General features: G+C 40.9%; 1 protein-coding gene across 1 annotated transcript in view; it reads left to right on the top strand.

The window, feature by feature from the left end:
- Positions 1-1,707: 1,707 nt before the first annotated feature.
- ZBBX (zinc finger B-box domain containing) overlaps positions 1,708-21,999 on the top strand; it is a 43,691-nt gene continuing 23,399 nt past the window's right edge. The window contains exons 1-8 of the mRNA XM_065411286.1: positions 1,708-1,790; positions 3,047-3,163; positions 5,313-5,406; positions 6,690-6,738; positions 7,133-7,242; positions 7,523-7,618; positions 20,277-20,444; positions 21,221-21,395. Of these exons, the coding sequence (XP_065267358.1) occupies positions 1,723-1,790; positions 3,047-3,163; positions 5,313-5,406; positions 6,690-6,738; positions 7,133-7,242; positions 7,523-7,618; positions 20,277-20,444; positions 21,221-21,395 (877 nt within the window). The 5' untranslated portion in view covers positions 1,708-1,722. The remainder of the gene's footprint in view (positions 1,791-3,046; positions 3,164-5,312; positions 5,407-6,689; positions 6,739-7,132; positions 7,243-7,522; positions 7,619-20,276; positions 20,445-21,220; positions 21,396-21,999) is intronic.

The raw sequence follows: 21,999 nt of genomic DNA, 5'->3' as shown, positions 1-21,999 counted from the left end.
TTCTTGAGTCAAGACCCTTGTCTCTCTCCCTGCTGAATGATTTTTTTCCAGGCTGCAAAGTTCCTTGCCTACACTGTAATATTCCCAGCAAGCCAGACTGCCTGCACTTTGCTTGCTCTCCAGAGGCTGTAAACAGTGTAATTGGCAACAGTTATAAGTTACTACACAACTTTTCCTAAACAAGCACATTTATTCTTAAGGTGAAAGCATTACACACAAAACATTAAACAAACAAACAAAAAATAAAAGAACCTTTGTGCATGCTAAAAAGCTTACCAGAAGTCACCCCAACTCCAACCTCTGGTAGGTATCAGCCTTCAAGATCCACAACTGGATTTTCTCAGCGGTTCCAAATTCATAACTGTCTGAGACTCAGAACTAGAATATCCATGAATAGGTTAGTTTTTCCTTTATACATCTTAGACCTTTGCTTTTGAGACTCTAGGAAGTAATCAGCAGATAAGTTTTTTTCAGGAATATTGTAGACAATTGCCATATCTGTCACAACAGCGTTACAGGCATTAAATCTAAACAATGGCTTAGAAATATAGTTTTAAAAAATACTACTTGAGGCCAATAACCTGGCCTCAGTCCTTTGTTGTATGGGTTTTTAATTTTTCATAAGTCTTCAGAGTCTGAATCAAAACTAGAATAGCTGTGCCAGCTTGTTTAACTGCCTCACTGCTGCTAGACCACATGTACTCTGACAGCAGATTCATTTTTTTATTATTGAACATCCATTGAGATGAATGGAGCATCAAGTCTTGCCAAGGGCATTCAGTCACATTAGATAAATGCACTTGGTGCATGTTTCTGACACTTCTTTCAGCATTAAAATGGTCACCATTTTCAGTCCTCCTGTGCTAGGACTTTTCACCAAGTTTTTAACCAGTTAGCAACATGATTGGCTCTAAAGATGGTTTGTGTTCACACCAGAAATGTTTAGTGTGCATTAAGAAACTGTGACTGCTAATCATCAGGGCCGGCTCTAGGCACCAGCAAAACAAGCTGGTGCTTGGGGCGGCACATTTTTAGGGGCGGCATGGCCGGCGCCAGAATGCTGCCCCTAAAAATGTGCCCCGGCCGCCCTAGCTCACCTCCGCTGCTGCTGCCGCTCGCGCGCCGCTACTCGCCCTCCCTCCCAGGCTCTCAAACCTGGGAGGGAGGGGGAGATCCCGAGCGGCTGCGGCGCGGGCGCCGCTTCTCCCCTTCCCTCCTAGGCTTGAGAGCCTGGGGGGAGGAGGCAGGGCTGGGGATTTGGGGAAGGGGCGGAGTTGAGGCGGGGCCGGGGGTGGGGTAATTAAAAAACGGGGGCGGCCAAAATTGTTTTTGCTTTGGGCGGCAAAAATCCTAGAGCCGGCCCTGCTAATCATGAGTCATCCTTGCCAGTCTGGCTCCTGGTTGTATTCCTGTGATCAGGCTGTAACAATGTCATTCTGCTATATAGCTGGAACTCTCTAAACCATGTATGCACAACATGATCTTCAGCCATTCCAGAAATCTGGGTAGTAGGCCATGCCACAGTGCATTGTCTCTCAGGCCATATTATATAATGAATTTCTGCTTTCCAACTCTTTTTCCTGTACATTAAAAATTGCAAAAACTATTACAATGCTCCAACATATTAATTTCAATCCAGTTGTTCCATTTGAACAGGTTACTAACCACAAAGAATTTCACAAATCATTCTGATTTTTTTAAGAAGAGTTCACATTGGGAATCATGAACATCAATGACTTTGTAATACTGCCAGGTTCAAAAACTGGAACTTCCGTAAAATTAAAAGTGAAGTAAGTGCATTTCCTCTGACTATGACAGAGATGTTGACTCTACGCTTTTAATAACTTTATATGCAACATTAAGTATGAGATTATGTTTGCACAAAAGTAAGAATCATAGATATGTCTCTCTACTGCTGTTTTTCCAGGCTTTTATTCTTCTCTGTCTCCTCTTCCATAGGTTTTTTTACTTACTGAATTCATTCATGGGAATTATTGCTATGCAGATAATCTAATATATACTGTCTTTATTAAGGCCTTGTCTACCCTAAAGAGGGCTTTCCAGCATAGTAACCAGTAAAACCTTCTGAGTATGGATGCAGTTATACCGCATAGGGTCTTATATCAGCATAGCTATGTCGGTAAAAAATAATCACACCTCTAACCCACATAACATTACCATTATAACTTTTCAAAATAGGCAAGTCCTAAATCTATCCTGTCCTCACTTTCTTGATGATGATAATTCATTTCCCCCCTGCCCCACTGATATCTTCCAAAGTTTATTCTGTTCAAAATAGAGTGGCTTATCCCCCTGACTGAACATGGAACATGTTGTTCCAAGCCTCAGAAATCTCCAGGGTCCATTTTTCTGTCCACTTCAGAATGTAGAGCAAAATCTACTTCCTGGTCTTCAAAATTCTTTGTGGATTAAGGGATTTATCTATGCTTAAAACTTTTACCAGAATAGCTATGTTGGGGTATGTTTTGTTTTGCTTGTTTTACTGACATGGCTATACCAGTATTAAGTGCTGGTATGGACACAGTTTAATTACTATACTGTGTCCATACTAGGAAGGCTTTGCTGGTTGGTTAGACTGATCCTAGGTTGGAGGAAGGGCATGCCTATTCCCCTTTATTTTCCCCTCCTACATGCCTGAATCCACTCAGGTCATGCGGGTGCTGAGGAGAGTGGAGTGGAGTAGATCTCCATCTCTCCTGGTCACTCATCCAGAAGTTCAGGGGAGCGATGGAGCTGACAAGTTCCAGCAAACTCCTCTTCTGTGGTTAAGCATTCCTGGGCACGCACAGCTGTTTTAGCCCTGAAAACAGCCCTGTCTGAAAAATGGTGTAGTTGTCAGAGCTGGAGTTTTAGGCTTGCTATGGGGGTTGTGGGTTACACACCTTCAATACTAAAAGTTATTAAAACAGCCTTGCTGCTTAAAATCTATTCAGATATCTGTTTTCATTCTCCTTCATGTTCTGATTAATGTCTTTATAATTTTCCTGCTAATACACATTTAAATGTTTCAATTTAATTTCTCCAGAAATATACGAGAGCTGAAGTTGGAGAAAGTACAGTTAGAACTAGAAAACAAGGAGCTGGAGAAGAAACTACAGCAACTACAATCTAATATGAGCAGAGAAAAAGAAGAGAGGAGGGAGTAGGTGAAATTTCTGTGGAATTTTTAACTGTAAAATCAAGGAATCCCAATGAGATGTGTGTTCTTTTGAAAAATCACTTGTGGATAACCCATCTAAAGACTAGAATTTTTGGTAGTGTTCTGCACTATTCCCTCTGAGCTCTTTCCTTTGCCTGCTTTTCTTCTTTGTTTACCCTATTCTGTCTTTTATCTCCTCTTTTCTTTTCCTTTCCTCTCCACAGCCTCCTGCTGTCCTGTGATAAGCATGTTTTTTGCTTGGTGTTTTTTTTTTTAAGTCTCTCCTGTGAGATTGGTTGATTTACCTCTGATGTCACAATCATTTCTCTTTCTCCTCCCCAGTGGACTATGATATCAGAACTGCCAGCCAGTTTCCTTTCCCCCCCCCCGACATTCTTTTTCTTTTTTCCCAGTGAGATTGTAACATTGGAGTTAAATCAGCCAATGAGTACCCTGTATCTCCTAGTGTATCTCACTTTGTCACTGTTTCAGTGAGTTAAATGCATGTACATAACATCACAGAAAGACTAGAACATTGTAATAGTTTTATATATGGTAGAAAGAACCCATTTAGGAAGTGAGCATTGTCTGGTGAAGTGAGCCGTAGACTAATCTTGGCTCTGCTAGTGACTCACTGTGTGACATTAGCAAATAACTGTAACTTCTGTGTCTGCTTCCCTATCTGTAAAATGTGGATAATACTTCTTTTCCTACCTCACAGTGGTGTTATAAGGATGAATTCATTAATGTTTGTACAGCACTTTAAAAGGTATATAATGCTATTTGAGCACTAAGTGCCATTAATTGCATTGGATCATAGTAATTAATTTCTAAATTCCTTTTTCTCAGAGCAATTAAAGCTGGGTTCTAGTTGCCTTTATGCTCTGACAAAATTTCAATAAGTAGCTAAAACCTTTAAAATATGATAGTTCTTTAGCTTCCAGTTTAGGTTTTCAGTGATTTTATGCCATCTCTTCTTTGCTAAAAATAATGTAGTGGTTTTGAAAGGTGCAAGACTAATGTTGAGACTGAGACCACCAGCTTGGCTGCACCTCAAAACTAATCAATTCAAGATAGGCTATCAGAGAGATGCTGCTACTGTTCTTAATTATTTAATTTGTGTAGCACTGATAATGTACTAAACACTTTTCAGACAAAAACAAAGACACAGTATCTTACATCAGAGGGGTAGCCGCATCTGAAGAAGTGAGGTTCTTACCCACGAAAGCTTATGCTCCCAATACTTCTGTTAGTCTTAAAGGTGCCACAGGACCCTCAGTATCTTACATTTATTCCTACTTAAAGAGAGAGCAGGTAGAGGACAGAAGGGATGGGGAGAAAGCAAGAGAAATAGACGATTGAGAATTGACATTAGGCACACATGTTAGTTCCACAATTTTTAAAATTCTAATCTCTCTTGCACTTTGTCTTACTCCATCTCTCTCTCTCTGAGTGGAGGGCTAGGATTTATGGATCTTGTGGAAGAAGCGTGTTTTGAGAGAAGAGAGTATAGAATCATAGCAGACTAGGTCCAGGAGGAAACTTCCAGGCTTAGGAGTTGCATGGAAGAAGGCAAGGAGATGGATAGTAAGGAAGCACTGAGTTGTGTGTCTTGGTTGAGGTGAAAGAGAGCTAAAAGACAAGGCAAAAAGTACTAAATTGTGCAGGACCTTGAAGGTAACAACAAGCATAAATCTGCTGTGGAAATTGGCGTGGGAGACAATGAAGGGATTAAAAAAGCTGATGGATATTGTCAGAGCAGCTGTCTGGGTAGATAGTTTTCACAGTGGAATGATATCTACTTCTGGGGGCATGTCATTAGAGCAAACTACTTGTAAACATCCAGGAAACTAATGTAATGTGCAGGTTTATATGTGACAGTAAAAAATACTTAGTTTGCTAAATTATCCAACAAGAGTTACTTTGTCAATATTTCAGGTTTGCAATCATGACATGAAAGCAATCAAAATTAAAGGGGAGTTATGTTTCAGGAATCAGTGCTACTACAGAGAAGATTTTTTCCCTAATTTTTCTGGTATCCTGTTTGTTGATATTAACTAAAAATCTGCATATTGGGAAAATGATTCATCCACCCCAATTTACAGGAGAAATATGCTTAGTAATTAAGTTTTGGGTGCTGTTTTTTTCCTAGACGATCAAGTGGATATCGTTGGCAATCTGGACAGGCAGGACCATTGGGAATTCAACCTCAAGTGTGGTCACAAAATAAAGAAAATGTTGTTAAGGTACAAACATTTCATTGTATTTGCAGATAGTCTCATAAAATACAAGATTTAGAAGAGATTTTTGTTGGTAATAGTCATTCACTATTTTGGTGTAATGTGACTGAATTAATAAGACAGTTTTAAATATTGTATTAAGATGAGAAATGGAGCATTTTATGAGTAACATTTCAAAGGTATTTGTTTTTCTGCACAAAGCATATATTATCCCACTGAGCTAGAGGAAGATTCAGTTCTGGAGTACAGTATTTGAAATAATTGTTTGGTGTTACGTTGTATTACATAAATTAGGTTAGTTAAGGGGTAAGGTTGTGCTACTTGTACAAGAACAGATTATTAAGAGCCTGATCCAGTGCCCACTGCAGGAATTTGGGAATCTTCTCATTAATTTCAGTGGGCATTAGATAAGGCCCAAGTACAAATCTATTTGAATGATCAAACTGCACTATGCTGTATTAGCTAAATTTATCATATTTACAGTCCAAAGTATTTTCGTGTGTGTGTAGAAAACTTTTACCAGGAAACATTTTCAGACTTTTCTTCTATAAAAAATTTGGAATCCTCAATTTTCTTTAGAAAGATACTAAAAATTTAGCTTAAGGGAAATTCAAGATAAACAGGTATATTCTGCAAAGTGAAATATACATACAAGTACATACAAAATAACCACATTAAAAGAATGGTATGGTTGCAAAGTCAAGCACTCAGAAGTTAAGGAACGCTAGAATTAAGGTTGCCTGTGAAATCTTAATTTAGTTGTCTTGTTTTCTTGAGCACCTGCATTATGATAGTCTTTTTAATTACAATAATCACCTATGCTTTTTACCACAGGATTCAAGCGTCATTCAGTGTCTTCTTCTCCCCTACCCCAGGCTGCTTTTTGGAATCTACTCCCTCTGCTACCTGCCCCCAACCTGGCTCTTGTTATGTCTATATTCAAATCAGTTTGCTTCCTCTTCCATGCTGCCTGGGTGCCAGCAAAGCGGGCATTATTGAGAGCACAGGAGAGACATTGTCTTTGTTCTCAGTTCTGGTGTCCAGTGCTGCAGCAATTGCAGGCAAAATCCTGCTCAGCCCCTGCTAAAAGCTCTGGCAAGTCTCTATAAAATGTGTGCAAATTCAGATTTTTCCAACATGGGCATTTTTTCCCTCAAGAACAGTAAAAGACATATCCCTGGTACTAAAAGCAATACCCATGCCAAATTTCAAGTCCATTCTCCAAAGTATGATTATTGATAATTCTTTTACTTTTCTCTGTATATACATGTTTAAATGTTTCAATATAGGTTTCTTCAGGAAAAGTGAAGTTGAAGATACTCAAAGAACAGATTCATGGTAAAGTGATGTTTGTATTCACCAAGTAAAATAAAATGTTATATGTTAATATTTTATGTGTTCCTTAGAGGTTGTTAATTAAACAGTTTGGAAGATGCTTTTCATAGTTTAAGAAAAAAAGAACCTCACTGTTGTTTATAGTTACCACTAAGAAGCGTAAAATTAAAATTAATAGCCTTACTGAATTTTATTTTCCTATGTGCTGCATGATGATATTTTTTTCTTAAGAACATTTAAATAGCTGTATTGAAGACATTAACATATTGAATTATAAAGGTGTTAAACAGAAGTATATGGAACCAAAATACCCACTCCCATTAGTCAGAATACATGCTTAATGTCTTATAAAATATTGATCTTTATATTTTTTTTGCCTTCCATTGTATTTTCCCAGAGCCAATGAAACAGCCATTTATACATAAAATGGCAAATGTTGCAATCCCTGAAAAACCTAAAATGAAGGGGAAGGCATGTGGACAGTGTGAGACCAAAAATGCTTTACTGGTGAGTAGATGACAGCAAAAGGTATTAATATTTGAGTATAGAAAGCTAGCCAATGGGCTTTGGATTGGATTAGTTTAAAATAATCCTCCTTTAAAATGTCTAATTATGACCAAATTGAGATGAGGTGTGTACATTAATTAGTGGAACACCCTAAAAAAAATCTAATTTTATTTCCTCAAGTTTTATTTGTAACATTTTGGAAAATATGAACAAGGGAAAAAATCCTCAACAGTAATTGTATATTATAACCCATTTTTGCTGTTATTACTTTTTGTTCAAGGTATGCTTAGAATGTGGGGAAGATTACTGTGGTAGTTGCTTTGCCAGAGTCCACCAGAAGGGGGCGCTGAAGCTCCATAGAATGATTCCTTTACAGGTACAGACTTTTTTGTAGTCCTGTATTTATAATAAAAATTGTCTCTGTAAATGGTTCCAAACTTAATTTTTTAAATAATTGCATTTCTTAAATGTTTTCATTCATCAGAAGCCTTTTTTGTCACAGAAGGACATATTTTCTGTGTTTATTTGTAGCAGATGTATTTATTATTACATCTTTACTATACTTTTCAACTTCATTCATCAGTAAGTTAGAGATTATTTTGTTTTATAATAAGGTCACCAACTTTGTTTTAATACATCACAATTGTTATTTATTCCAAACTGTTTTTCTGAGGCCCTGATCCTAGAAACACGGATGCACGTGATTAGTATTTATACTTCATAAGTAAGAAATAGGGCTAAATTATAAGATCAGTTGGGTTAAAAATAAGATGACTGTTGTACCATGCAGTAGTGTGTTTTTTTTTTTTTTACAATTTATAAAAAGTGAGATTTTTAAATTTTACCTAAGAAAAATAAAGACAGATTTTAATCAAAAGGAGCTTTAGTGTTTATACAGAAACTTCCTGTAAAACACAGCAATTGTGTATTATACTGATTCTAATGTTCTGTTGAAAAAAATGTACAGTTCTTACTTTATGCACTAATGGGTTTTACAGTCTTTTGATTCCTCATGGAAAAAAATATTACTTAGGCTGAAATAACTGTCATGCCACAAGGTTCTAAAAAGTAGCTGGCAGGTTGTTAAAGAGACTTTGCATACATAAACTTCCACATATTGGGGGAGGGGTGGTTTTATGCTATATGGCCTATAAATCTGTCATTCAAATTGTTTGGTGTCAAGCAGTTTTCATATCACATGTGCAGATATGTTTGAGTCAGGTCTAAAAGCAGCAAATTAATCTGGATGTCGTAAAAGTAGCCAAATACAATGGTAAATGCCTGCTAGGGTAATTAACATACTACTCTATTCTGTTTGCTGCTTTAATACGTTTTAATTGTAGAGAATTCTCACATACAATTAGCTCTTGTCTGACAAATGAACAGTCACATATTGGTGAAAATGATAGTGATATAATTGGAAAGGTTTTTTTTTTTTTCCAGAACAACAAATAATTTAACGATGGTGAAATCTGAAGAGTGTAATGTTCTTTGTAAAGTATTATAGTTCATTGCCAATTGGGCCTGAGTTAACAGAATTAAAAAATTCATCTTTAAAGTACAGTTTTATTTGTACAATATATTCTTTTGATGTAATGATAACATTTTAATGACCACTGTAATAAGGATTTCTGCGTAAAATTATAATAGCACACTTATTTAAAACTACTTTATTTCTCATCCATCACATTTTGCTATATTGCATAAATTGGTCATAGTAATAACTTTTGTCCAATTTTTATACCACTGTTTCTTCCATTTTACACATCAAACAGTATTTGATTTTTGTTAAATGAGGTGGTGTGTTTATGTAGTTCAATTTGTAGAAGTTATATATAATTATCCTATTTTTCATTTTGTTTCGTTGTTACATTAATTATGGTTGCACTGTTTTATGGGCTGGTTTAATGAACCAAAGAGAAAACATGTCAGGAGTTCTGTATGTAGAAGTGTTTAGACTTTCTTCCATGGAGAGAAACAAAATTACTTTAAGATAAATATGCAAATTATTATAAATATAGGGAATATGTTTAAAAGCATCTTGACTGAATCTTAGGAAACTTAAATATTTCCTTTCCATTTAATTTGTGTTTATTATCAAGTCAAACTGTACTTTTGGACAAGCCAATGTTTGAGTGTCAAGATGTGCCCTGTCACTATCTTATGGTACTTTCTCTCACTGAAATTTATTTGCAGATGTCAGACCTTCTTCCCCAAAACATGTAATCTTTTTAGTAATGCTTTAAATGATCAAAGTTGTTGCTCTGATTAATGTATTTTTGTCAGAGTGATGCACACTCATAGTGTATTACTTGAAAGATTACATTAAGAGGAAAACATTTAAGACAGTTACAGGATGACCCAGCACATTGAGGGATGGTAGTCAATAGTGTAGAAAAGCAGGTAGTAAATCATCTTCTTGGACCCCTATTACTAGCCCACCTTAAACAGCAAGATATATGTGTTCTGTCAGCTACCTTGGCTGGATTTAAAAGCATTTTCACCACATTGAACAGTCACGAACAGTGATTTATCAAATCTATGTGATCTATCAGTTCTCACAATTTGTACATTCAGAACATAAGGTTGGAGTATTAGTAAGTAATAATAAGTCTTAGTGCTTGCAGTGATTTCATTCATAGGTCTCAAAATGCTTTATAAAGGAGGACAAATTGTTTGTCATTTTTATTTATAAAGGGGGAAGTTGAGACACACAGAGATTAAGGGATTTATACCAGATCATACAGTGAATCAGGGGCAGATTGTCCTGGTCTTCAGGGGTGCAGTCCAGACCAGTTGAGGGGTTGTGACACCACTTGCCATGCAACCCTAGGTACCTTACGATGCTTTGTTGCTGTAGCTCCCAGCGTGGGATGTTCACAATCAACCTACATGCATGCCGGTCAAACCCTGAAGTGTTTGTGTGGTAGACAGCCCTGGTTCAGCAGCCTGTCTACCGCCCCACAGCCCCACTCTGGCTTCCACCAGCCTTCGTTACAACCAGCAAGGTGACCCCAACATACTCCCAGTCCTGAATTTCCCCAGACCTGTGTGCTCTGCAAGGTCCAGCCCTCTGCTGGGAAGTTCAGAAAAATGATGTTTGTTTGCCGATCCCTGCTTTAGAGAAACAACCTTTGGCACACGGCCAGCCAGGGTAAGCCCCCTGGCTGGCCGGGCCGGTTTGTTTACCTGCCGCATCTGCAGGGTCAGCCGATCGCGGCTCCCACTGGCCGCGCTTTGCTGCTCCAAGCCAATGGGGGCTGCGGGAAGCGGCGGCCAGCACATCCCTCGCCCCATACATCTAGAGCTACTGAACCTCCAGGAGAGTTGAGGGAGAAACAGGAGGTGGACCTCGACGAAGAGGTCACACTTCTGACCAACATTTTGTCCCCTTCACCAGATGAGGCAAGACTTAGCTAAGAGGGTGGCAGACGCTCTGCAATTACCTCTAGAGGAGGTGAAACTGATAGACATTTTACACTCCTCTTCTTCATCCAGAGTAGCCCTCCCCATCAATGAGGCTCACTTGGATCCAGCCAAACTTTTATGGCAGGCCCCTGCATCCGTTGTGCCAACCTGTAATTGAGCTGATAAGAAATACTACATCCCAGCCAAAGATACAGAATTTCTTTCTGCCTTTCGACCACCTAATTCGATTGCCATAGATGCTATCAATTCCAGAGGTCCTCAACATCAGGTGAAGTCCACCCCATATGATAGGGATTGGAAAACCTCTGTCTGTTTGGAAGAACGGCTTATTCATCAGCCACACTACAATTCCTCATCGCAAATTATCAAGCGCTGACAGCAAAATACGACTACTTCGATTATTCCAAATTCAATTTATTTATTGATCAGTTTCCAGAATCTTACAGAGATCAGTTCAGGGCCATTATCAATGAAATACAACTGGTGGCCAAGATGGCACTCTAATCAGTGCTCGACGTGACTGATACCGTGACAAGATCCATCTCCAGAGCAGTAGTGATGCAATGAGCCTCTTTGCTACATTTATCTGACTTCCCCAAGGAACTACAGACAACTGTGGAGGACCTTCCCTTTGAAGGCACCAAATTGTTCACAGAAAAGATGGACTAATCCCTCTACAAACTCAAAGATTCCAGGGCTATCCTTCAGTCATTGGGAATTTATGTACCTGGACAGAAGAGAAAATACAGTTCTTAACCCTCACTTAAATCGCATATCAATCTCAATGCTTTTATGAACCACAAAAGAAAGAGTCCAGATTCTCAAAGTGCAAATCATTGGACCCTCAACCTTTGTCTTTCCTACTATCAACTTCAAAACATCAATTTTGATGGATAAGTTGGGGCGCCGACAGATCACTCCTTTCAGAGCTACCTGACGCTGACCAACCCTTTGCATCCCTTTGGACGATGCCTAGTTCTGTTCCACTGCACCTGGGAATGGGATAACATTTGACAAATGAGTGCTAGAAATCATCTGCAATGGTTATCCCATTCATTTCACCACCCTCCCCCTCCCCCCCGCAACACTCTTCGCATCCCGCTTCAGGGACACTTCTCATGAGAGTTTATTGTGACAACAGATAGATCGCCTCCTCTGCGTAGAAGCCATAGAACCAGTACCTTAGCAAGTATGAAGGAAAGGTTTTTACTCTTGCTACTTCCGAATACCAAGAAAAGGGGGGTTGGAGACCCCAGTGGACATCAGAGCACTCAACAAGTTTGTCAAGGCTCAAAAATTCAAGATGGTCACTCTAGCAGTGATTATTCCAGCTTTGGAACAGGGAGAATGGTTTTCGGCCCTTGAGCTTCAGGTTGCTTATTTCCATATTTCCATATTGCCTTCTGTGACGGTCCACGCCCCTAAGGTTGCAAGCGGCGTGGACTATCCGCCACCGTCTGTCAAATAGCCCGTCGGTCCAGGGCAGTATGGCCTAGCGGCCGGAGTCTATGATGTCCCCTTTTCCTCAAGGAGACGCGGCCTAACGGCAGGAGTCTGTAACACAGCCCTCGGTTACAGGGCGGTAGGGCCTATTGGCCAGAGTCCCGGAAGCAACCCTCGGGTGGAGGGTAGCGTGGCCTAGCGGCCAGAGTCCCAAAAGCAACCCTCGGGTGAAGGGTAGCGTGGCCTAGCGGCCGGAGTCCCAAAAGCAACCCTTGGGTGGAGGGTACCGTGGCCTAGCGGCCGGAGTCACAAAAGCAACCCTTGGGTGGAGGGTAGCGTGGCCTAGCGGCCAGAGTCCATGTCATTGGGGTGCGACAGCCCCAGTAGGGGGGCCTTGACCCGGGGCCCTAACCGTAGCGTAGGGCTTTTTCACCAACTCAGCGGGGGGGGTTCCGACCGAAACACGCTGAGTTTCCCTGGGGGGGTGGGGGGGAGGTACCACTCTGTCACCCTCCTGGGGTCCCTTCCTACCAGAGTCTCCGTTGGGGTCTCCCAGGAGTCGACGGGTCCTTGGTACTCGGCGGGTTCGGTCGTCCCCTGGGTCTCCTCCAACCGCCGGGGCACTGGCAGGCCGTGGACGGCGTCTCTTCCCGGCGCAGCCAATGGCTGTGGCTGGTCCGCCGCAGGAGCTTCCCCGGCAGGTCCTTCACCTACGGGCTCCAGCCCAGAATGAGCTGGTCTCCCTCCCTTTATACTCCTATAGCACTTGGAGCATGCCCAGTCCACCCAGGGAGGCGGGACTTCCGCTGTCAGTCCCTGGGGCTTAACTCCTTCCGGGTTAAGGCGGGGTAGCCTGGCCCCGCCACCCAGTCCCTGGGGTTTAACTCCTTCCGGGCTAAGGCGGGGTAGCCTGGCCCCGCCACACCTTCCCACAGACAGTTCCTCAGATTTACCCTAGGACAGGATCACTACCAATACAGAGTACTCCCCTTCAGACTATCATTGGCACCCAGAGTATTCTCCAAGGTCCTCTCCATAATGGCATCTCACCTTCGTTCCCAGGGGATCATGATCTATCCCCATCTGGACGTCTGCCTCCTCAGGGCTCATTCCTTCAAAGCCCTACGGGTTACCCATGTGACTGTGGACTTATTCAGAAGCTTGGCCTACAAATCAATGTCCAAAAATGGATGTTAACCCCTAGAGTTCATAGGAGCTGGTCTCAACTCTCTTCGAGCGAGAGTGCTCCTCCCACAACATAGATTCCTCAATCTGTCCACAGAGACAGTGCAGACCAGCCCTCAAATATTAGCCAAACACTGCCTTCAACTTCTGGGGCACATGGCTGCGGGCACGTTTGTGATAGCTCAGGCCAGACTACACATGAAGTAGTCTCCAGTTGTGGTTCAGCTCTGTATACAGGACAGCCTAAAAAAATCCCTATTGTTACCCACCAAGGTCAAACAATCCTTGAACTGGTGGAAGTACCCACCAAATATCTGCATGGGGATCCCGTTTGCACAGCCCTCCCCGTCACTGCTCCTCACCACCGATGCATCCCTCTTAGGATGGGGAGCACATCTTAACAACCTCACGAGACAAGGCAAATGGTCACCCATGGAGGCGTGTCCATGTCGACTTCCTCGAATTCAGAGCAGTGAGGAACACTTGCTCACTTCCTTCCGCTGATCAGAGGTGTACACACAAAGAGCATTATAGATAACATAGCATTCATTTACTAGACAAATCGTCATGGGCGCGCCAGATAGCCTTTCCTTTGTACAGAAGCACTAAAGCTATGGAACTGGTGCGTTTCCCACAATGTGAAAATTTCGACAGCCTACCTACCAGAAGTGCAGAACACAACTGTGGACAGTTTTAGCTGCAAGTTCCCACGTGACCACGAGTGGGAGATGAACTCAGTAGTACTCCACAACATATTCAGACAGTGTGGGACACTGACAGTAGACTTGTTTGCCACTTACCTGGACAGGAAATGCCCACACTACTGCTCCTGGCAGACTTCGGACAGAACTCCTTAGGGGACGTTCTCCTCCTCTCATGGGACAATGGCCTTCTGTATGCTTTTTCCACATTTCCTCTATTGCTAAAAATCCTGTTAAAATAAAAAGAGAGAGAGAGAGAGAGAGAGAGCAAATGTTATACTGATTGTTCCCACCTGGCCAAGACAGACCTGGTACCCTTACCTGTCATAGTTGGTGAAGTGTCTGCCGATCCCTTTTCATCCCACTCCATGCCTCCTTTCACAGAACGAAGGATGCACTCTCCACCCTAACCCGCGGATACTCCGACTCAAAGCTTGGCTCCTTCATGGTTCCAATACACAAAAAGATCCTGCTCTGAGGAGGTACAGGAAGTGTTACTACAGAATAGAAAATTGGCTACTTGTCATACTTACCTGCAAAAGTGGACCAGGTTTCATGTTTGGTGTAATTCCAAGCAAAGTTACTCTGACTGTACCCGAAGCTCATCCTCAAGGTGACTTCGTCTGTTCACATAAACCAGCTGATTCACCTCCCGACCTTTTACCCTGTTATCACAGTGAGGCTATACTGCACACACTAGACATTAGGAGCGCTCTGGCCTTTTACCTGGACAGGATGAAGGTCTTTAGGAAATCTCCTAAGTTTTTCCTCTCCATTGCGAAAAGGTCTAAAGGTGCAGCAATATTGGCCCAGAAACTCTCCAAATGGGTCTCGAACTGTATCAAACACTGCTATCAGGTTCACAGCATAGTACCTCCATCTGGTATTTGCTTGCACTCCACGAGGTCGGTTTCCTCCTCTATCGCCTTCCTCAAGAACGTCCCTATCTTGGAAATCTTCAGGGCTGAAACCTGGGCGTCTGCGCATACCTTTGCAGAACATTATGCGATTACTGGGGACTCCACCTCTGATGCTATCTTTGGCTCTACGGTATTGTCATCCAAAGACTTGACTCCGAAGCTGCAGCCCTGCAGTGGGGATACTGCTCGGAGTTGCCTACAGTGGAGCACACAGAGGGATGCTACTCAAAGAAAAAGAGAAAGTTATTCACCTTTTGCAGTAACAATGGTTCTTCGAGATGTGTGTCCCTGTGGGTGCTCTGTATCCCACCCTCCTCCCCTCTACTTCAGAGTTCTTGTAAGGACTCTCTGGTAGAGAAGGAACTGAGGGGGGTTAGCCTCATGGCAGGGCATGATTAGGGGACAGCGTATGTGCAGGCCAAATGGACACTGCTATCAAAGTTCTCTGATCAGCAGCACAGTGATGCAAATGCACCTACAGTGGAGCACTCATAAGGACACATCTCGAAGAACCGTTGTTACTGCACAAGGTACGTAACTTCCTCTTTATAACTTTTTGTATACACCACATACGTACATCATGCAAGAATATTAATATCAGTGAGTTTTATTAGTTTTCCAATGATATCTTACATGACACTTTTTAGATACAAATTATAACCATAGTGAGTTGGGGTACACTGAATTGGTTAAGCCAGCTGAAACTGGGAAGCTCTTAAAGTCACATCTCCCCCCTTACAAAGCTGCAGGAGGGCTAGCTGCTGGCGACCTGGAGGCAGCAGGTCAGAGCCCTTTCCTGGACTGGGCATATGCCACCATATTTTCTTTTCCCTTTATATAGCAGAAACTAGGGCTGTCAAGCGATTAAAAAAATTAATCATGATTAATTGTGCTGTTAAACAATAATAGAATACTATTTATATAAATATTTTGGATGTTTTCCACATTTTTCAAATATATTTATTTCAATTACAACACAAAATACAAAGTGTACAGTGCTCACTTTATATTTATTTTTTATTATAAGTATTTACACTGTAAAAATAAAAGAAATAGTATTTTTCAATTCACTTATACAAGTACTGTAGTGCAATCTCTTTATTATGAATGTTAAACTTACAAATGTAGAATTAAGTACAAAAAATAGCCGCATTCCAAAAATAAAACAATGTAAAACTTTAGAGCCTACAAGTCCACTCAGTTCTACTTCTTGTTCAGCCAATCACTCAGACAAACAAGTTTGTTTACATTTGCAGGAGATAATACTGCCCGCTTCTTGTTTACAATGTCACCTGAAAGGGAGAACAGGTGTTAGCATGGCACTGATGTAGCTGGCGTTGCAAGATATTTGTGCCAGATATGCTAAAGATTCATATGCCCCTTGATGCTTTGGCCACTATTCCAGAGAACATGCTTCCATACTGATGGTGCTCGTTAAAAAAACATTGCGTTAATTAAATTTGTGACTGAATTCCTTGGGGGAGAATTGTATGGGGTCTGAACATTTAAAGGAAGAAACGCTTACATGGCCTCAACAGGGACTGCCCTTCTAGACTGCTCAGAGCTCCTGGTACTAGGACTCCAAATCCCCATGATGATTGATCTCTGGAAGCAAATACCTAAACAGTTATAGATAGTAATTTTGCCTTGTAGTATAGACTCTGGCAAACATCTAGCAAAGCATGCAAACAGATGTATTGCAAAAGAGCAAGGAAGAAAGAATCTTAGTGTCAGCAGTGTAGACAAAGGAAAAGTACAGTACATAATGGGAAATGCAAGGCAGTGACAAATTAAGCTAACTACATAAAATGATGTTCACTAAATTCTGGGAAAGTGTTAGCTGATCTACAAAGCCTAACACTGAATGTATTGATATGTGCTAGAGCAGGGGTCGGCAACGTTTGGCACGCGGCTCGCCAGGGTAAGCACCCTGGCAGGCCGGGCCAGTTTTATTTACCTGCTGACGCGGCAGGTTCGGCCGATCGCGGCCCCCACTGGCCGCGGTTCGCCGTCCCGGGCCAATGGGGGCGGCGGGACGTGGCGCGGGCGAGCGATGTGCTGGCCGCGGCTTCCCGCCGCCCCCATTGGCCCGGGACGGCGAACCGCGGCCAGTGGGGGCCGCGATCGGCCGAACCTGCCGCGTCAGCAGGTAAATAAAACTGGCCCGGCCCGCCAGGGTGCTTACCCTGGCGAGCCGCGTGCCAAACGTTGCCGACCCCTGTGCTAGAGCATCTATTTAGTGTGCCTCTAAGGCTTCGGAAAACAAGTAAGTAGCTGTACATCCAGTCTCAACTGTTCAGCATGTATGAGATGGCAGGAATACGTTTTTGTTTTTTTAATGTGATAAAGGAGAAAATTGAAAATCCAACTGTGGCCTTAGTTGCTGCTTTTACAGTCCTAGGCCTTAATGGGGTTCAGGAAAGTCCTTGGCAATCAAGATACATTACATTTGAGGAATGGAAGTAGGTTGGATTTGCTGCTGTCATCTTTATGACATTATGTTATCTGGAATGCTTTCACATTAAAATAACTTTCTGACATTTGTGCCAAAATAATTGAGTTTCTGTTAGTCCAAAAGATTGACAGCCTGCCATCATTCTAAATACTTAAGTGCTATTGATCTTCATGTTTTAAAAATACATTTAGAAAGCCCAGTGAATGGTCTTTGTGAGGGGGTGGGAAGGAAATATTCATATAGACACATTCTGAATAATACTTTTGAAAGGAAGGGACAGATCCTCATCTGCTATAAATTGTCAGAGCTCCACTGAAGTAATTAATTTATACCACCTGCGTGTCTGCCCTGAAGTTTGTATAAAAACAAGTATCATAATAAAAATACTCATTATTAATTGTTCTGTTTTCATGATTTTTTTTTAACCTTTTTGTAAATTATAGAATCTTGATGCTTGGAAAGCAAAATTAGGTTCATTTTTGGATTAATTGAGCCATCATAGTGGATGACAGGTAATTGTAGAAATTGGGGGGCGGGGAGGGAAAGGGGAAAGAACTAGCATTTCTTTTTAAAGAAAACAATAGATGATTGGAGGTGGGTTTTTTTAGCTTCTTAGTTTGACAGTTTGCAGTAGATTCTATAGGTTGAGATTGTGACAGTAAAACCTGTGAATAAGACCCGTTTTCATTATTTTCCAGATCATTTTATGCATTTAAGATACAATTCTTATTAATTCAAAATTCAACAAATTGGTGTGGAAACAGCCAGTTACATATCATACCAAGTTTAGAAAGGATCATGGATGGAATTTTTGAAAGCACAAGTTTCACTGAAAGTTGATGGGACTTGTACTCTGAAATCACTTAAGTATTTTTCAAAATCCTACCCCCTAATTGGAATGTTTCACCATCATCTTATCTTGTTTAGTTAGCAAGACAGAAGAAACTCAGAGAGCATCTAAATTCACTTGCTAGGAACTATAATAATATAGGAAGCAATCCAGTACGTTTATCCGAGTATTCTCTTTGAAATCAGTTTAATAGAATTTCAAAACTGTTCTGAAACAAATGAGCAAAATGCCAAATCGAGAGTAATGCTGTGTAAAATGTATAGATAGAACTCTAGGTGGCAGTTTAACAAATATCTGTGATAGACGTATATAAATGTGTTATCGTACCATTTAGATCCACAAACAATGCAGTGAGTTGTTTCACTTGCTTCCACATGCTACTATCTCTTGAGCAGGGAATATTAGTCTTGTTGAGTTTCACCTGAATGCTGTGGTCAAAAGTCAAATGTAAAGTGACTAGAGAGCACGAAACTCATTTTCTTTGGCCTTATACTTCACCTCTGGAGGGAAGCAAATGAGCATAAAATGCCTTAAGGAACCCTGCCAAGAGGAAATGCAATTATGTAGAGAAGATCTTCTGCTTCTCTCTAAATATGTGCTTCTGGTCTCCAAGTATTTTAGTGATCTTTTGCCCATGTGGAAAAGAGATTGTTGCCAGCAGTTGTGGGGAATCAGAACTAGGGGACACAACAAAGTGGTATTTCCGCTGGGAAAATGTACCCCGCACCATATCGTGGTGAGAGTTATGGGATAAGAATCTGAATAGAATATATGCAGTCAAAATGGCAAACAGTGAATGTAGCTTGAAGCAACATTACCTTTTCTTGCATACTCATTGGAAGGTCATAGAATATGGTATGAGAGGTGCAAGCCAATGACAGCAAGGATACTAGATCAACTGTATTGTCATAGGTAGATGGGGCTAGAGGGAGAGCCCTGGAGTGGATGTAGTCACAGAGCCAAAGTGATTGGGCCTAGGTTTATGATGGATCCTTGGGCTCTTCAGCTTTTTCTGGCCACACTTCCTGTGTGCATTCTTGTTCGTCCTGAGACCCAAGGAGTATTCTTATTAGCTTTTTCTTCTATGCCTATTTTTACATAGGAGGGAAACACAGGGACCTTTGTGGCAACATACATATTTTTTACTTAGCATTCTAGGTTCACTGTATTATCTAGATCCCAAATGTGGCTCTGAAACAAAATATTTCCACAGGACAAATGGAGAGAGGAGATTTGCATTCTTTTTTCTATTCTCTTTGGTTTTATCTTTTCTCAGTTAGGTAATTGTTCAAGTATGGGCCTCATAAGATGAAATTTATGGAGCAGTTTGCTTTATACTAATGTAAGTTGCAGAGGAATAAAGGAAACTGGCAATGGAATTAAAGAGACTAGGTGGGTGAGGTAATATCTTTTATTGGACCAGCTTCTGTTGGAGAAAGCTTGAGTCTTTCATCAACAGAAGTTGATTCAATAAAAAATATCATCTCACCCACTTGGTCTCTCTAATATTCTGGGACCAACACAGCTACAACAACATTGTGATTAAAATTATTGTTGTCATCTAAGAACTACTTCCAGCCTTTGACCTAGGTTAATTTGTCTAGATCTTTAAACTAGTTCATACGCTTGGTCCGTCACACAGTAGATTTGATACGTGGATTGGTATTTCTTTGAGATATTTAAATCAGTTTCACCTCTTAAGGGTCTCTCCAGCTGCAGTTCTAAAGAAGACAGAATATAACCAATATCTGATTGACCTTCATTAGTTACAAATTTTATAGCACATTGATTATAAAGTTCTTTTAACATATGACATGCGCTGCGTAGATTATCTCCCATATTCATTAAATAATCTGGTAGTCTCTTACATTCCTGTCTGATCTGAATATTTGGTTTCATTCAGATTGTTGAAGATAGGATATGTTCGGTCCACCATCATTCTGTGGTCTGCTCTGTTTCTTTTTTGCTTCTGCCTCTGTAATTTGAGCATTGTTTAGTGGAAAGTGTGTGTGTTTATTTTGAATTAATCTGGTGGTCTATGTTGTTTGTAGGCAAAAACCCATGTATCAGTTGGAAAATTAGAAGCTACCCATCAGTTCATGAAAGACTTCAATCCTGATGAATCCAAAAAGAATCATGAGCAGAAGATAGCAAATAGCAAGAATCAGCTCATGTCAGACATTTCTTCATCTCTGCTAACATCAACAGGCAGTGCTGAGGTAGGCTGAAGAATTTCTGTGAGCTGTGTATTCCTGTAAAACAGAAAATTCCATTTTTACACTCATAATTCCTTTAAGTGTATTGGCCCTGTGATTTCTGGTGCCACAAATTGACTAGTCAGATCAGGCTATCCATTTGGTCCACCCCTCTGATCCATGTTTGTGCATGTGGCCTGCATGAGACGCAGGACCTCAGATTGCTACTGCTGTGCTTGTAATTAAACAAGCCCTGATTCTATTAGACTTTTGGCAGATTAATTCTATAGCATTAGAATTAACTATTTTCTTTTAATAATAAACTATTTTATACTTATCACTATATCACTATAATAAACTATTTTATACTTAATAGTAGTGATAACTTCATTTAGAAATTGCATTCATTCCTAGTTGAATTTAGTGTGCGTGTGGCCTGTGATATACATTAAATCAGACTGGATAATCTGGTGGTCCCTTCTGGCCTTAAACTCTGTGGCTATAAATCTGCATTCCTTTATGCGTTTGTTTAGCAGTCTGGCTTTGAGCTCGGTTGATGGGGCATCTCAATTCAATCTGGCCAAAAGGAGCGATTTCCAAAAATAGCCTTGAATTATCTTGATCACAGTTTAACCCAAAGGTAGCGCATAAGAAAGGGTACCACATCCAAGAACCGAATCCCTTCAGCAGTTAAGATGCGAAACCATTAATCCTTTGTCATCCGGTATTTGTATGTGTGGTGGGGAAGACTGTTGCCATTAGGACATATTTGATTGATTACTTTTCTAAAATTGATTCAGGAAGTTTCCACAGTACCAACAGGGGTAGTTTTTGAGAATCAGAATGGTGGATTATTACTGTATGGTACTTTTGATGAGGAAGAATCTGCAGAGTCCTTTCAAGAAGCTTTAACTCAATGGAGAAATGGAAATCATGAACACAAAAAGGAACAGAACTCTGATGAGGCTCAACCAGGTATGAATTAGTTTCTGCTAAATACATTTTTAAAAAGAAAACTGAACCCATTTTGGTCAATAGTGTATATTCTCAAAGCTTATGTACTGATGAGCCTATATCAGCCTTTACAGTATCAACTTGTAATGTATGAATTTATAATTTTTTATTAAAATGACCATTTCTAAGTCTCCAGCTGATTACCATGCTACTGGAAGGTGACATAGTTCATGACACAAACTGTACGCCTCTTTCTTAGATAGTAAATCATTTCCTATCCACCCATTGCACTGATTTAACAATACATCAAATAGATTAATAAAATGTGTGTCAGAGGGTGGAAGTGTGACTGATTCTTTGATGCCCAATTGGCTGAAAGAGGAGGCCTCTGGCTGATTAACTGCTGCTGATTGATTGAAGTGGAAGGTACCTAGGCTTTATGAGACTGGGAAGAGTGGACAAAAGGAAGGGAGGAACTGTTTGAGCTGGGGCTGAGCTGCTGAAAGGGTTGCTGAGGGAAGTAATTGGAGAAGCCTTCTGGAGGCGTGACCCAGAATCCAGGGAGCACAGGTTTAAGAAAAGAAGCCAGAGCACTCTGACAGGAGAGAGAATAAGAAGTAGCTGT

This window comes from Emys orbicularis, chromosome 9 (genome assembly GCF_028017835.1).
Source record: "Emys orbicularis isolate rEmyOrb1 chromosome 9, rEmyOrb1.hap1, whole genome shotgun sequence".
Classification (NCBI taxonomy): domain Eukaryota; kingdom Metazoa; phylum Chordata; order Testudines; family Emydidae; genus Emys; species Emys orbicularis.
The sequence above is the reverse complement of the archived record's forward strand: the minus strand, read 5'-3'. Positions and strand labels throughout refer to the sequence as shown.